General features: G+C 42.6%; 1 protein-coding gene and 1 long non-coding RNA gene across 12 annotated transcripts in view; both read left to right on the top strand.

Annotated features, from left to right (window-relative positions):
• Window positions 1–12958, top strand: part of DLGAP3 (DLG associated protein 3) — a 764134-nt gene that overhangs the window by 464980 nt on the left and 286196 nt on the right. For 4 of the 11 annotated variants that reach the window (XM_069756807.1, XM_069756805.1, XM_069756808.1 and 1 more), the window contains exons 4-5: window positions 11206–11411; window positions 12835–12898. The exons of 4 other annotated variants lie outside the window; for them this stretch is intronic. In XM_069756807.1, the coding sequence (XP_069612908.1) occupies window positions 11206–11411; window positions 12835–12898 (270 nt within the window). Of the gene's footprint in view, window positions 1–11205; window positions 11412–12786; window positions 12899–12958 lie in introns of all 11 variants that reach the window. 3 more of the 11 variants (XM_069756804.1, XM_069756806.1, XM_069756809.1) reach the window with 1 other exon arrangement.
• Window positions 3849–5026, top strand: LOC138669934 (uncharacterized). The gene is made up of 3 exons (XR_011319272.1): window positions 3849–3944; window positions 4793–4853; window positions 4938–5026. It is a non-coding gene; the product is annotated as an uncharacterized lncRNA (long non-coding RNA).

Here is a 12958-nt window from a genome sequence, read left to right as displayed (position 1 = left end):
AGCTGAACAATGTTAGGCACAAAGACGCCTATCCTCTTCCACGGATTGAGAAATCTATCACGGCTCTTGGCTCAGCTGCATGTTTCTCCACTCTTGACTTGACCAGTGGCTATTGGCAGCTGCCCATGGCTCCTGAAGTTAGATGGGAGACAGCCTTCACCACCCCGATGGAACTCTACGAGTTCAACGGTATGTCGTTTGGGTTATGCACTGCCGCTGCTACATTTCAGCAACTCATGGAGAGATGTCTTTGTCACCTCAACTTCCAAAGCATTCTGTTATATCTCGATGATGTGATCGTGTATTCCTGTGCTTATGAAGAGCACTTACGCCATCTTGCAGAAGTATTCCAGGTACTCATTGAACATGGCCTGAAACTAAAAGCATCAAAGTGCCATCTGCTCAAGCCGAAGGTCAAATACCTGGGTCATGTTGTAAGTACCGAAGGTATCCAGCCTGATCCTGACAAAATCTCAGCTGTGAACGACTGGGATACTCCAAGAGCCATGAAAGAAGGCAAGAGTTTCCTAGGTTTTGTGGGCTACTACCTCCACTTCATCCCTCATTTTGCGCAAATAGCAGAACCCCTTACAGAACTGCTACGAGGTTGCCCTAGAGAACACTATGGCAGAAGACTTCCAATTGATTGGTCTGAGCGACAAGAAACTGCCTTTCAGATGCTGAAAAGCTTACTAACTTCCCCTCCAATTCTGGCGTATCCTGACTACTGCCATCCTTTCTGTCTCTACATGGATGCCAGCTATCAAGGCCTCGGGGCGGTACTATCACAAGTCCAGAATGGCAAAGAGAGAGTCATTGCCTATGCCAGCCAAAGCTTAAGAGGCGCCGAGAGGAACGATAACAATTACAGCTCATTCAAGTTAGAGCTGCTAGCTCTTGTGTGGGCCGTCACAGAGAGGTTCAAAGATTACCTCAAGGCTACCCCTTCACTGTTTACATGGACAATAATCTTCTTACTCACCTTAATACTGCATGGCTAGGTGCTCTGGATCAGAGATGGGCTTCAAGATTGGCGAGTTTCTGCTTTGAAATTAAGTATCGCAGTGGCAAGATCAACATCAATGCAGTTGTATTATCTTGTTTGCCCATAGGAGAAGAGCATCCTGAGGAAGATCTTTGGGAGGATGTCGAGATGCCTTCCTTCTGTCAAAGATTTGCTACACAGAACGCCACTGCTGTTACACAAACTTATGAAGTCTCTCAACCGAAATCGGATTTGTCCCAAGATCCACTAAGATGGCAAACCCTTCAAAATGAGTCTCGTGTCCTAGGAGAGATCTATAAATACCTGACTACTGGGAGAATACCTGCCCGACAACACAGATGATGTCCTGATGTTGAGCTTAATCGTCTATGGCAACAGTGAATTCAAAAGGGCTTGATTTTGTGCAATACCCTGTTTCAGGTGAAAGATTCCATTAGATTCTAATCCCATGGCGAGATGTCAGAATTGTTCTCGATGCCTACCATGACCAGTCTGGGCACTTTGGCGTACACAAAACTGAAGCCACCATACACCAACTCCTCTATTGGATTGGGATGCGTTCAGACATAGAGAATTGGTGTAGTGCATGTTCAGCTTCAACCTCACTAAAGCTGGTAAAGAGATGCCAGAGCTCCTCTTCATCCATTCTCAGAAACCGAATGAACTAGTTGCTCTTGATCATGTGAAGCTAGCTCCAACTCGTTCGGGCTACACGTATGCCCTTACCATGGTGGACCACTATACTAAGTGGGTTGCCGTTATACTGGTCAAAAACCTTACAGCTCGGATTAAGACTATCACCTTCTACCATGAATATATGAGACATTATGGTTGCCCTGAAGCAGTCCTCACAGACCATGGACATGCCTTTGAGTCCCAACTATTTTAAGAACTCTATAGGGGCCACTATTTCAAGACTCTGTAGGGGCCATATCATCACTTCCAAAACTGCGCTTCTTGGCTGTACATTTGGGATCATTTTCCATCTGCACATTAGGAGCTAGTTACACTCTTGGCTGATGGTATTGCTTGATGAATAAGTGTTTGCCTGTATTTATCATTAGGAACACCATTTCTTCTGAATAAGTCCTCATCTACATTTTCTGAAATTAAACGACAAACTTGCAAGAAACCTCCACCATGCTTCACTTACCTGCAAACACTCCTTACTGTACCACTCACCAGCCCTTTGGCAAGCAAACTGCCTTCTGTTAAGGCCAAGTATTTCAAATGTTGACTCATTGGAAGAGAGCACCTGTTGAAGTTTTCTGCACTCCATTTTCTAAGTTTTTTTGCATACATGAGTCACTTTACCTTGTTTCCATGTCAAATATATGTTTTTTGTCCATAATTCATCAATAAAGACAAATTATAGCCAAACTATTCAGGACATTAGATGGGTGTAGCTTGGCCTTACTGATTTATGCCAGTTATAAACTCATGGCACTACTAGACATCTTCCGATTTTGAAGGGAAGCATATATTGCCTTGAAAAATTATTCATACCCCATGATCTTTTCCATATTTCCTCATGTTACACATACAAAACTAAATGTATTTTATTGGGATTTCGTATGATATACCAACAGAAAGTAGCAAGTATGTGTGATGCATAATGTTAATGATACATGTTTTCTAATTATTTTAGAAATATAAATCTGAAAATTGTGACGTACATTTGTATTCAGCCCACCTGAGTCAATACTTTATAGGACCACCTTTCCCTGCAATTACTGCTGCAAGTATTTTAGGGTAGGTCTCTACCAGCTTTATACATCTATGGACTGAAATTTTTGCCCATTCATTTTTGGAAACTCACCCTATCTCAGTGAGATTGGATGGAGAGTGTCTGTGAGCAACAATTTTCAAGTCTTGCCACAGATTATCAATGGGATTTAGGTCTGGACTGTGACTTGGCTAGATACATACATGAATCTGATTTAATCTAAACTATTGCATTGTAGCTCTGGCACTATGTTTAGGGTTGCTTTCCTGCTGGCAGATGAACCTACCCCGCAGTCTCAAGTCTTTTGCAGCCTCTAACAGGTTTTCCTTCAGGATTGCCTTGTATTTAGCTCCATCCATCTTGCTATCAACTCTGATCAGAGTCCATTCGGTCCATTCTGACATAAGTATCCCCTCAGTAGGATGTTGTTTAACGGTGGGAATGGTGTTTTCAGAGTGACTTGCAGTGTTAATTTTTACTCCAAACATAGTGTTTTGTATTTAGCCTAAAAAGTTCTACTTTCTTCTCATCTCACAAGAGCTCCTTCTTTCACATGCTAGATGTATCATCTACATGACTTGTAACAAACTACAAACAGAACTTTGTCATTACCTTCATAAATATCTTTGCCACTCTTTCATAAAGGCCAGATTTGGGAACTATACAACTAAGGCTACGTTCACATTAGCGTCATGCGACGCAGCGTCGCCGACGCACGACAACGCATGCGTCATGCGCCCCTATCTTTATCATTGGGGACGCATGCGTTGCGTTGTCGTGCGTTTTCGGTAAAACGCACAACGCATGCGTCGTTTCACCGCACATGGGTGGCGTCGGAGACGCTACCATGTGGCATTTTTGTAGCGTCCAAAAAACGTGCCCGTCGCACTTGCGTCGCACTTGCGTCGTCAATGCGTTACAATTTCCCATTGAAACGTATTGACAACGCACTTGCGTCGCGGGTGTGCGTCGTGCGTGCGTTGTACGACGCATGCGTCGTTAGATAAAATGAAACAAAAAAGTGTCTAGACAGTGTCTAGACAGTGCAAACAGTGAGAAAAACATCCCCCATATATAAAGAAAATGTTGGATTGTTTGTCACTTCTGCTGCAGCATCTTGAGGCAAGACACCAGAGGCACATCTCCAGAACATCTAGAGGCATCACACCAGAACACCAGACGACTTCTACTATTCATCCGCTGTCCAGAGATGTAAGTATAGAATGATTCTGTGCATTTTCTCCATGTTTTTTTAAATTATTTTTGCAAGTTGTGTATTATATTCTGCACTGTGGTTAAAGATATTGTGGTATTTTTAGTCTGGTTGTGATTTATGGCGTTGTATAGGATGGCGTTTCATTGTCTGCGGCCTTGATTATTGTTCTTTCCAGGATAGATTTTTCGTTTCCATTTTTTGGTTTGGTGGTGTTTTTTGTATTCAGTTGTGATGTTTTCTTGCGTTATATGATGGCGTTTAATAGTCTCCGTCCCTGTCGGTTTTATTGTTAAGTATGGTAGTATAGAATGATTCTGCGCCCTTTTATTACATTTATTAATTTTTTATTGCAAGTTGTGTATTATGTTCAGCACTGTGGTTGTGTAAAGACATCGTTGTATGTTTATGGTTGTGATGTATGGCGTTGTATGGCCCTTTTATTGTCTCCGTCCCTGTCGGTTTTATTGTAAAGTATGGTGTGTTATTAATGTTTCTGCCCTTAATTTTTGGGGGTTGTTAATTTTTTACTTTCAAAAAAATATTGTGTTTTTTGTGTTGCTCCGTGCATACTGTACTTTTAAAAAAAAAAAAAAAATCCTTTTGGGATTACTACATAGGGTCTGTTGTAGATTAGTTTTCTTATCTTTAGGCTTTTGTACTCTGCCATTGGGTTGTCTCTGCCATTGTTTCTTTAATTTAATCAATGTGGCAGTGTTGTTTGCTCAGCGTTAGTTCAGTTGGAGTGCAATGTTCTTTGTGGTTTAAATGACTTTTTTTTTTTTATATATATTGCTGGATTGTGCATAGGAGCATAGGATCAATGTTATTTTGTTCTTTATTTCAGAATTGCATTAGTCATGGCCAGCGGCAGCGATTCCAGCCACACCCCACCGCTGAGGAGTCCGGTGAGTACATGATGTACTATTGCTTACTATATTCGCTGTCATTTGTAGTTGGTTCACTCAACTTTTTGGTAAATTATTTTGCAGGCTTCTTCAAGTGAGGAGGAGAACCAGGAGGAAGAGAGGGAGCAGCAGCAGGGACGACGGGGCCAAGCTGTGGTTGCAGGACGGAGAGTAAGTATTTATTTCAAACCTATTCATTTTTTTTGTTTAATTTTTTTGTTTTTGCGGTTATGGGGGGTGGTGGGAGGTTGTGGTGTTGTGTGTAGTAGGTGGCGGTGAAGGAGGTAGGGACAATTTTTTTTATCTTTCAAACATTAATGTTTTCCATTTTTTCTAGGTTTCACAACGGGCCCTGGATGAACCACTCGATATTGACATGATGGTGGCATCCATTGAAGCACGGGGCCCGTTGTGGGACAGCCGTGACCCCCGGCACGCGGACCAGGGCATATTGCGGCGTCTGTGGAAAGAGGTGGCACAATCGCTGTGGGATGGCTTCGACAGCACTTCACCCAAGGCCAAAGCTAGTTTCCGTAAGTATTTACAAAATGCTGCTGTGACCCATCATGCCAGGATTACACAACCGTCTGTGATGTCTTCTATTGGGATTGCACACGGTTGCGTAATCGTTTTCAATATATTATCTAAAACCTTTTTTATTTTTTCAATTTATACACAGTTAAACAATTGAAGACCAGATGGCGCTCCATGAAGGACCGCTTCAGGAGGGGCCTGAAAAAGGAGGGACAGACTCGTAGTGGTGCTGCCGCTTCAAGGACCTCGGTGTACAAGTACAACCGTATACTGCAGTTCTTGCGACCGGTCCTTGAAAGCAGAGAGTAAGTATAGTACCTATGCACACACCTAGTTTTTACAACATGCATATTCACATACTACATTCCAGCCACGTAGCTTATTGCCCAGCCATTTATTTTGGCAAGTACCAAGTATAGAAAGGAAGAAAAAAAGGCAAGTTCACCGAGGTGTGAAAAGGAAAAAATACATACTTTTATCCTCTTCAATCATAAGCAGAGGATGAAACATCAGCACAATACAATAGACACTATCTACGCGTTTCAGGTGACAGGGAACATCAGACCTGAAACGCGTAGATAGTGTTTTTATTGGATTGTGCAGATGTTTCATCCTCTGCTTCTGATTGAAGTGAATAAAGTATTTTGTTTTTACTTTTCACGCCTCGTTGACCTAGAATTTTTTATTCATTTCTGGTCTTCTCACACTTGACACAGCGGCTCCGTGCTCCGAGCCTTCTGGGATTACTACAATGTTGAGCTTGACTTACTAGCAATTTCACTGAAATCTGAAGTATACAGAACACAGAAAAATAGTAGATTGGCCATGCCCAGCCAATATTTAATAGTGTAGTAGTATAGTGGCTATCCAGGTGTATCCCCGATTTTTTATACACAAAAAAGTAAAATATAATAGATACGGCATACATTCCACTGCAAAGCAGGTTATGTTCCCATGGTTGCTCAGCTCGCAGGACCTGTGATGACGTCTCGGTCACATGACCGTGACGTCATGGCAGTTCCAACGTAAGCATAATTGTCTGGTGTTGCAAACCACAACCATGGGTGACTATTGTGAATTAAATAAATACCTTTTTTTTTAATATTGATGGTGCATATGCAGTGTCAATATTAAAAATAGGTTAATATTAATGGCGGCAATGGATACCTGGCGGTAAAGTTAATTAATGACGCATGTGAAATGTGATATTTAGTATACTAATGGCTTCCTTATGTTTTCACAGAACACACAGCAGCACCCGCGAGACTGTCCGACCCTCTGGAGCGGTCCTTTGTGAAGCGCCATCTGAACAGTCGCAGCCATCCCACAGCGAGAGCAGGTCTGCACCACCACAATCTGGCGAACCGGCAGCCGGTCCATCAGATGTTCCCCTGGCCGAGGCCTCTGTCGCTCCTTCCTTTGGGTCTTCCCGACAGCGTCAGCGGGCCTCGGACAGGGCGCCCATGCCCGAATTTTTACATCTGAGCACCGTATTTCAGAATGGTTTCAAGGCGCTGTGCGATAAAATGTGCAATATCGAACGGCGTCTTGAAAACATCGAAACGGATCTCTCGAGGCCGGCCAAACATTTTTTTACTGCCATTCACAACGGCATGGTTGAACATCTTACGCCGGAACTCCAGATTTCGGTTATGCAGGGCTGCAACAATGTATATGTCAGTGCTCTGCAGCAGGCTCGGGTCTTGCAGTCAGCGACAAATATGCCCACAGTACCATCGCTGGCTGCCATGACTCCGACTCCTGCTGCAGAGCACCACCACAGAGCTCCGCGTGCCGAGGGCCACCGCCACCGCCACCCCCACCACAGAACAGAGCCCCAAAGTTCAGAGCCTGACAGGCCTTCAAGGGGACACAGACGGGAAGCCGACCCACACCCAGAGGGAGAGAGGAGGAAAAAGAAGAAGAAGACGACGACAAGTACTACGACCTTGGCTATGGCTGCTCCCAAAAGTACCACCAGAAAACACCCCGGGTCGACCCGGAGCACACCAAGTACCCAGGCTGGGTCTACACGGAGTACACCCAGTACCCAGCCTGGGTCTACAAGGAGTACACCATCACAGCCTGGGTCTACCCGGAGCCGGAGTAGCCAGCCAAGGACACTGGTCGTCCCTCCTCCTCCCTCACCTCCTGCTTTGCTAGTCACGCCACCATCCACTGGCTGGATTGATGTCGGCATCCCGTCTAGTGTCATAGAGTATGCTGCTTCCTCCCCCTCGTCCTCCTCCTCGGTCTCCTCAACACCCCCAAAAAGTGTGGGATATCAATCCCCTTTAATTGCGGATGTTGGTACCCCCTAATAACATTTCCCAATTTTTTTTTTTGTACCCTAAATAAATGTTATTTTTTTTTTAAAAATTAGTTTTTATTGTCTCAAATAAAGTTTGCACCAAATCACACCTTGCGCCGTATACACAAATCTTGTCTTTGTAACACCTGATGTGCAATGTCTGACAATATTTATCAATTTGTTTTTTTCATTGTTTTATAGGGCTGTCGCTCATTGTACTCAGATGTTACAAACACAAACAGCATTGCTCAATATGTCAAATTTACAATGTACCATCACACAACAATTTCAGTATGGATAAAGTTGGTTTTTGTGCGTAACCAACGTTATCTTTTCTGAAATCGTAAAACGATTGAGCCCCTGCTGTGAGTTTTTTGGTGTCAGCGAATGATTTGGAATTTTTTTTGGGTAACTGATCAGACGCTGTCATTGTTGGATCGGCGAGTTTAGACCGATCCAGCGATGTCTTTGTTTTAAACAAGGGAATATTGGGTGACTAGCGCACTGTTTTAAACACTCAAATAAAAAGTGAACAATACCCCACAAATATAAAAAGGTGTCTACCACGTCCCTCGCCGTCATCTTTCCGCACTGACACTGTGATTCCCGCCCGTAAAGCTGAGCACACCGTTGACTTAATAATAAACGCTGTGCTGTGCTTTAGGGCTGGCACAGTACGGGAAGTTGACGGCGATGGACGTTTCACACACCGGAGTGTAAGGGTTTTTTGTATTTTTTAAAATTACATTTACAATGGTAAACATCGTGAGTGTGGCAAAGCGCTTCATAACATTACCCAGATTACACGGGACTTGCTCTTTTTTGGTCGCTGGAGAGCTGTCTGTGTGACAGCTCTCCAGCAACCACGCGACAACTAAACAACGATCTCGGTCCAGTCGTATCACTGGTCGGTATCGTTGGATAATAGTTTTATTAATGTACCTTAAGATTATTGGTCAGGTGAGGTGGAAGCAATGTTCACAGTGTCGCCACTATTTGACTCTGGACAAATTCTAGCATCCTGAGTACAATAGTGTTAACTCTGTAGAGTTTTGCAAACATGATCGTCTCCCTCCTTGTCAAGCCTGGTTCCATATGCAAATAGTCTGCAGGATTAAAAATGGTTGACAAGGTGGGAGCCGATTATGTTATACGTCAAAACTATGGAACACACAAATTTTGTGTGACACACATTACTTTCAATAAAATTGGATTTTACAATTCTATTACTATGGAAAAACGTATGGGAGATTTGTTTGGTGAAAACGGAAAGGCACAAGAACTTTATTTCAAAACACAACGCATTATACAATCAGGGGACATTTTAACAATAACCATACATAGTATGGTTAAATGACATGGACTCCACAGTGTTTACATGACATCATAATAACACGAAGAATTAAACCATTTGATCTTGCCATGAAACACGGCCAACATCAGAAACAAAGTATGCAGCAAATTGGTCCCTCATATGAGCAATCTCCACAGTTGTCCGCAGAGGATGAGCTTGATAATCAGGCAATGGATTTGGTATGGGTTCATCGAGTTCCACGTTGACTCTCTCTTTATCAATAATAAAATTGTGGAGAACCACACACGCCTTCACCACCTCATCCACTGTCTCAATTTTCAAATTTATGGCGGATCCTAAGATACGCCATTTGGAGACCAGGATGCCAAAGGCGCACTCCACAGTTCATCTGGCCCTGGACAGTCTATAATTAAATATAGTTTTGGTGCGGTCCAACCCACGACTTGAATACGGTTTAAGTAGGTTGCCACTCATTTGAAAAGCCTCATCCCCAACCACAACAAATGGCAGGGCCGGGCCGTCGGTGTTGGGAAGAGGTCGTGGATGGGGGAAATTAAAATTGTTATTGTACAATCTTCGGCCCATATCAGACTCCTTAAATGTCTGTGAATCATTAGCACGACCAAACGCTCCAATGTCCACAGCGAGAAACCTGCAGTCCGCACCTGCAATTGCCATCAGCACGGTGGAAAAGTATTTTTTATAATTAAAAAAAAGAGATCCACTTCTTGAAGGCTTGGTAATCCTAATGTGCTTCCCATCCACGGCTCCAATACAGTTAGGGAAAGAACACACTTGTTCAAATTTTTGGGCGTTGGCAAGCCATATTTCTCTTGTAGGGATGGGTAAAAATTCCTCCCGGAGGTTGTCCCACAATGCGCGGCATGTGTCGGCAATAATACCCGACAGTGTTGAGACTCCAATCCGAAACTGGAAATGCAGTGATCTCAATGTCTCTCCGGTAGCCAGGAAACTGACAAGAAGAAAAATAAATAAATATAATTAATAAAATTGTTATGAAAGAATTTTTCATTTTTAATAACAATCCCCCCACCCCACAAAACAAAAATACGTTACTTTAAAAAATGGCAAGAACATATAAATCCTTCACATTCCATTACGTACCGTAGAGTCACCAGCAGATGTTCCTCAGGGGAAATCGATTTACGGAGCTGCGTGTCCTGCCTGGAAATGGTTACTTCCACCAGACGCAGCAGATATCGAAAGCTGTCTTTTGACATCCTGGTGTATTCAAAGTATTTGTCCTGGTTCTCATTTAATTCGCCAAACAGACAATGGTAGGCTCCACGACTCTCTCGGACTTCCACTATAGGGTGTAGCCAAAAACGCCGACGACTCCTTCTCCGTAGTTTGTCTCTTTTCCTCTGTTCATGACAGGCAATAGCATAAGCAATAGCAAGGGCTAATTCCAGCTGAAAATTGAGGTAGATACTCTCCATGGGACGATCCATCTTGATGCTCTATGGTTGGAAATAATCTATGCCGGGGTATATATACCACTATTACATTAATACCCACCCCCATCTACCCATTGGTGGCATTATCGATTGTCTAGACACTAGACCCACCCTCTTCTATTCATTGGTGGTGTTATCTAGTGTCTAGACACTAAATTGTGTGTAAAGATCTAATCAGTGTTTGACAACGCATGCGTCGTAAAACGCTGCGTTTTTTGTAAAAACGCACCAAAAACGCACCAAAAACGCTGCGTTTTACGACGCATCCGTCCGACGCTTGCGTCAAAAAAGGTGCGTTTTTGCGTGCGTTTCCGATGCGTCGTGCGTTGCGTCGGTGACGCTGCGTCGCATGACGCTAATGTGAACGTAGCCTTATAGTTGTCCTGTGGACAGATACTCCCATGTGAGCTGTGGATCAGTGCAGCTCCTCTATAGTGACCATGGACATCTTCTCTAATTAATGTTTGATACTGTTTGGAAGGCAAAGGAATGGTTGTCACACCAGCTATTGATTTGATCTAGATTTCTCTATTTTCTTTCACTTCTGGTAATTGATAAAAATAAACTATTAACACTTACATTTTTTAGAGCATTCTTACAGCCTAAAACTGTTGCACAGTGTAGATATATATTTATATATCAAACTTTATCATATATAAACTTATAGCATTCAGCGACTTGCTGTGCAAATGTGCATTGTTTATGTTTCTATAGGTTCCACCAGACGAATGGGGGGGATATCCGGCACCTGGGAAAGAAGGAGAAATACCATGCAGAAGGATGAGGAGTGGCAGCTACATCAAAGCCATGGGGGATGATGACAGTGGGGACTCTGACACCAGCACCAAAATGTCACCAAAGGGTGCCACCCGACGGGAGAAATATCGCAGGTCTTCAAGTGTTGACCATCCCAGAAACAAGTATGACATTTTCTTTAGGCCCTTCGCTTACAGGCATTATGTTTTTTTTACTATTCGAATGGATTTCATAGACTCTTAAGGGAACATGAAAAATATGTCCTTTTCAGCCTTTTCAGTATATCATCATTATACTAATCTTAATAAAGCCTAAGAGGCAGTAAAATAATACCACACTTTTAGGTTGAGACGTTTTTAATGAACTTTGCTATGTAAAGGTTCGCACCATCTTTAGTCCAAAATATTGGGTTTGATTCCTATTAAAAGTACAATTCTTTGAGAATTGCCGCGGAGATTTAAAGGGGCTGATCAGACATAGGTATTTTATAACGTTTCTACATGATAAGTTATCAATAGCAGATCTGTGTGGTCTGACACCTGGAGTTCCCACCGATCAACCTTTTTTTGCTCCGGATTGCCCACCATTTCCATCTACTTCAGCACAGCTTTTGCTCTTTAGAGTAGAAGCGGTGCTTCAGTAGCCTACACCTTAAATGGAATTGCGCTGTGCAGCTTCGCTAAAAGTGTTTATATCCAGCCATCGTGAGAACAAAAAACAGATGATCATGTTAGTGCCGGGTGTTGGACTGGACCCACCGATCTGCTGTTCGGGAACTATGTTGTGGATAGATCAGCAAATGCTTATGACCGTTACAGATCTATTAATGTTTCAGTAGATCCATTGCAACTACAGTAGTAATATTTACTTGTCATTATTTTAATTTAGTATTTGGAGTTCACATAGACTCAGCAATGATTCGATTAGTGATTCATTATTTGTATCTATTCAGAAGCCTTTAGCCTTGAATAACTAGCAAACAGCAAATATTCCCTGTGCAGGTGAATGCACTGCTCTATTTCAACCTTATCCTATAACCCAAACTGATTTTGCAGGTCTCTTAAGTAGAAAGTAATTCTGGGAAAATGGTTACATTAATATTGAAAAACATTCAAAATGTCTCCCCTAGGCCACATGTTCACTAGACAGGCTCTGCTTCCCTGATCATTTTAGTCCAATCTATTTTATTGTGGCTGGACGAAAATCTAATATTAGCATCTTCACTATAGATGTTTACGATAATTTGATATTGAGCATATGCTTTATATCTGCGTCAATAGTATATTGTATTCTGTCTAGACTAACCTTATGTATGCTTCTTGGTTAGTCATTTAGATCCACCTGGAAAGTACATAGAAACCCCTTCTGACCTAACATGTTCAAGCATTAGAAACTAGTGAGCAAAATAGCAAACGTAACCATTTTTCTCTGGAGATTCTTTCTTTTAATAATGATGTGTCTTTGTTTATATGATTAACATATCTACCAAATATGCTCCTTTTCCCCGTATTAGCTCCTTTTCTCACCACTCTTCACTAGGTTTCCATGTAAGCGATATTCTGACTCATGTCTCTGTAACTGTCCCAGCTGCTGCACTCCACCTAAAATTCATCCCAAGGGACATGGATATGGTCTCTCCATCATGGGTCAGGTAAGTATTAGAACTGCATGTACTGTAATGATAAATGGAAATGGATGGAATGCCGGTGGG

The sequence above is a fragment of the Ranitomeya imitator genome, chromosome 3, assembly GCF_032444005.1.
Source record: "Ranitomeya imitator isolate aRanImi1 chromosome 3, aRanImi1.pri, whole genome shotgun sequence".
Classification (NCBI taxonomy): Eukaryota; Metazoa; Chordata; class Amphibia; order Anura; family Dendrobatidae; genus Ranitomeya; species Ranitomeya imitator.
This window is presented reverse-complemented; position numbering and strand designations above follow the sequence as displayed.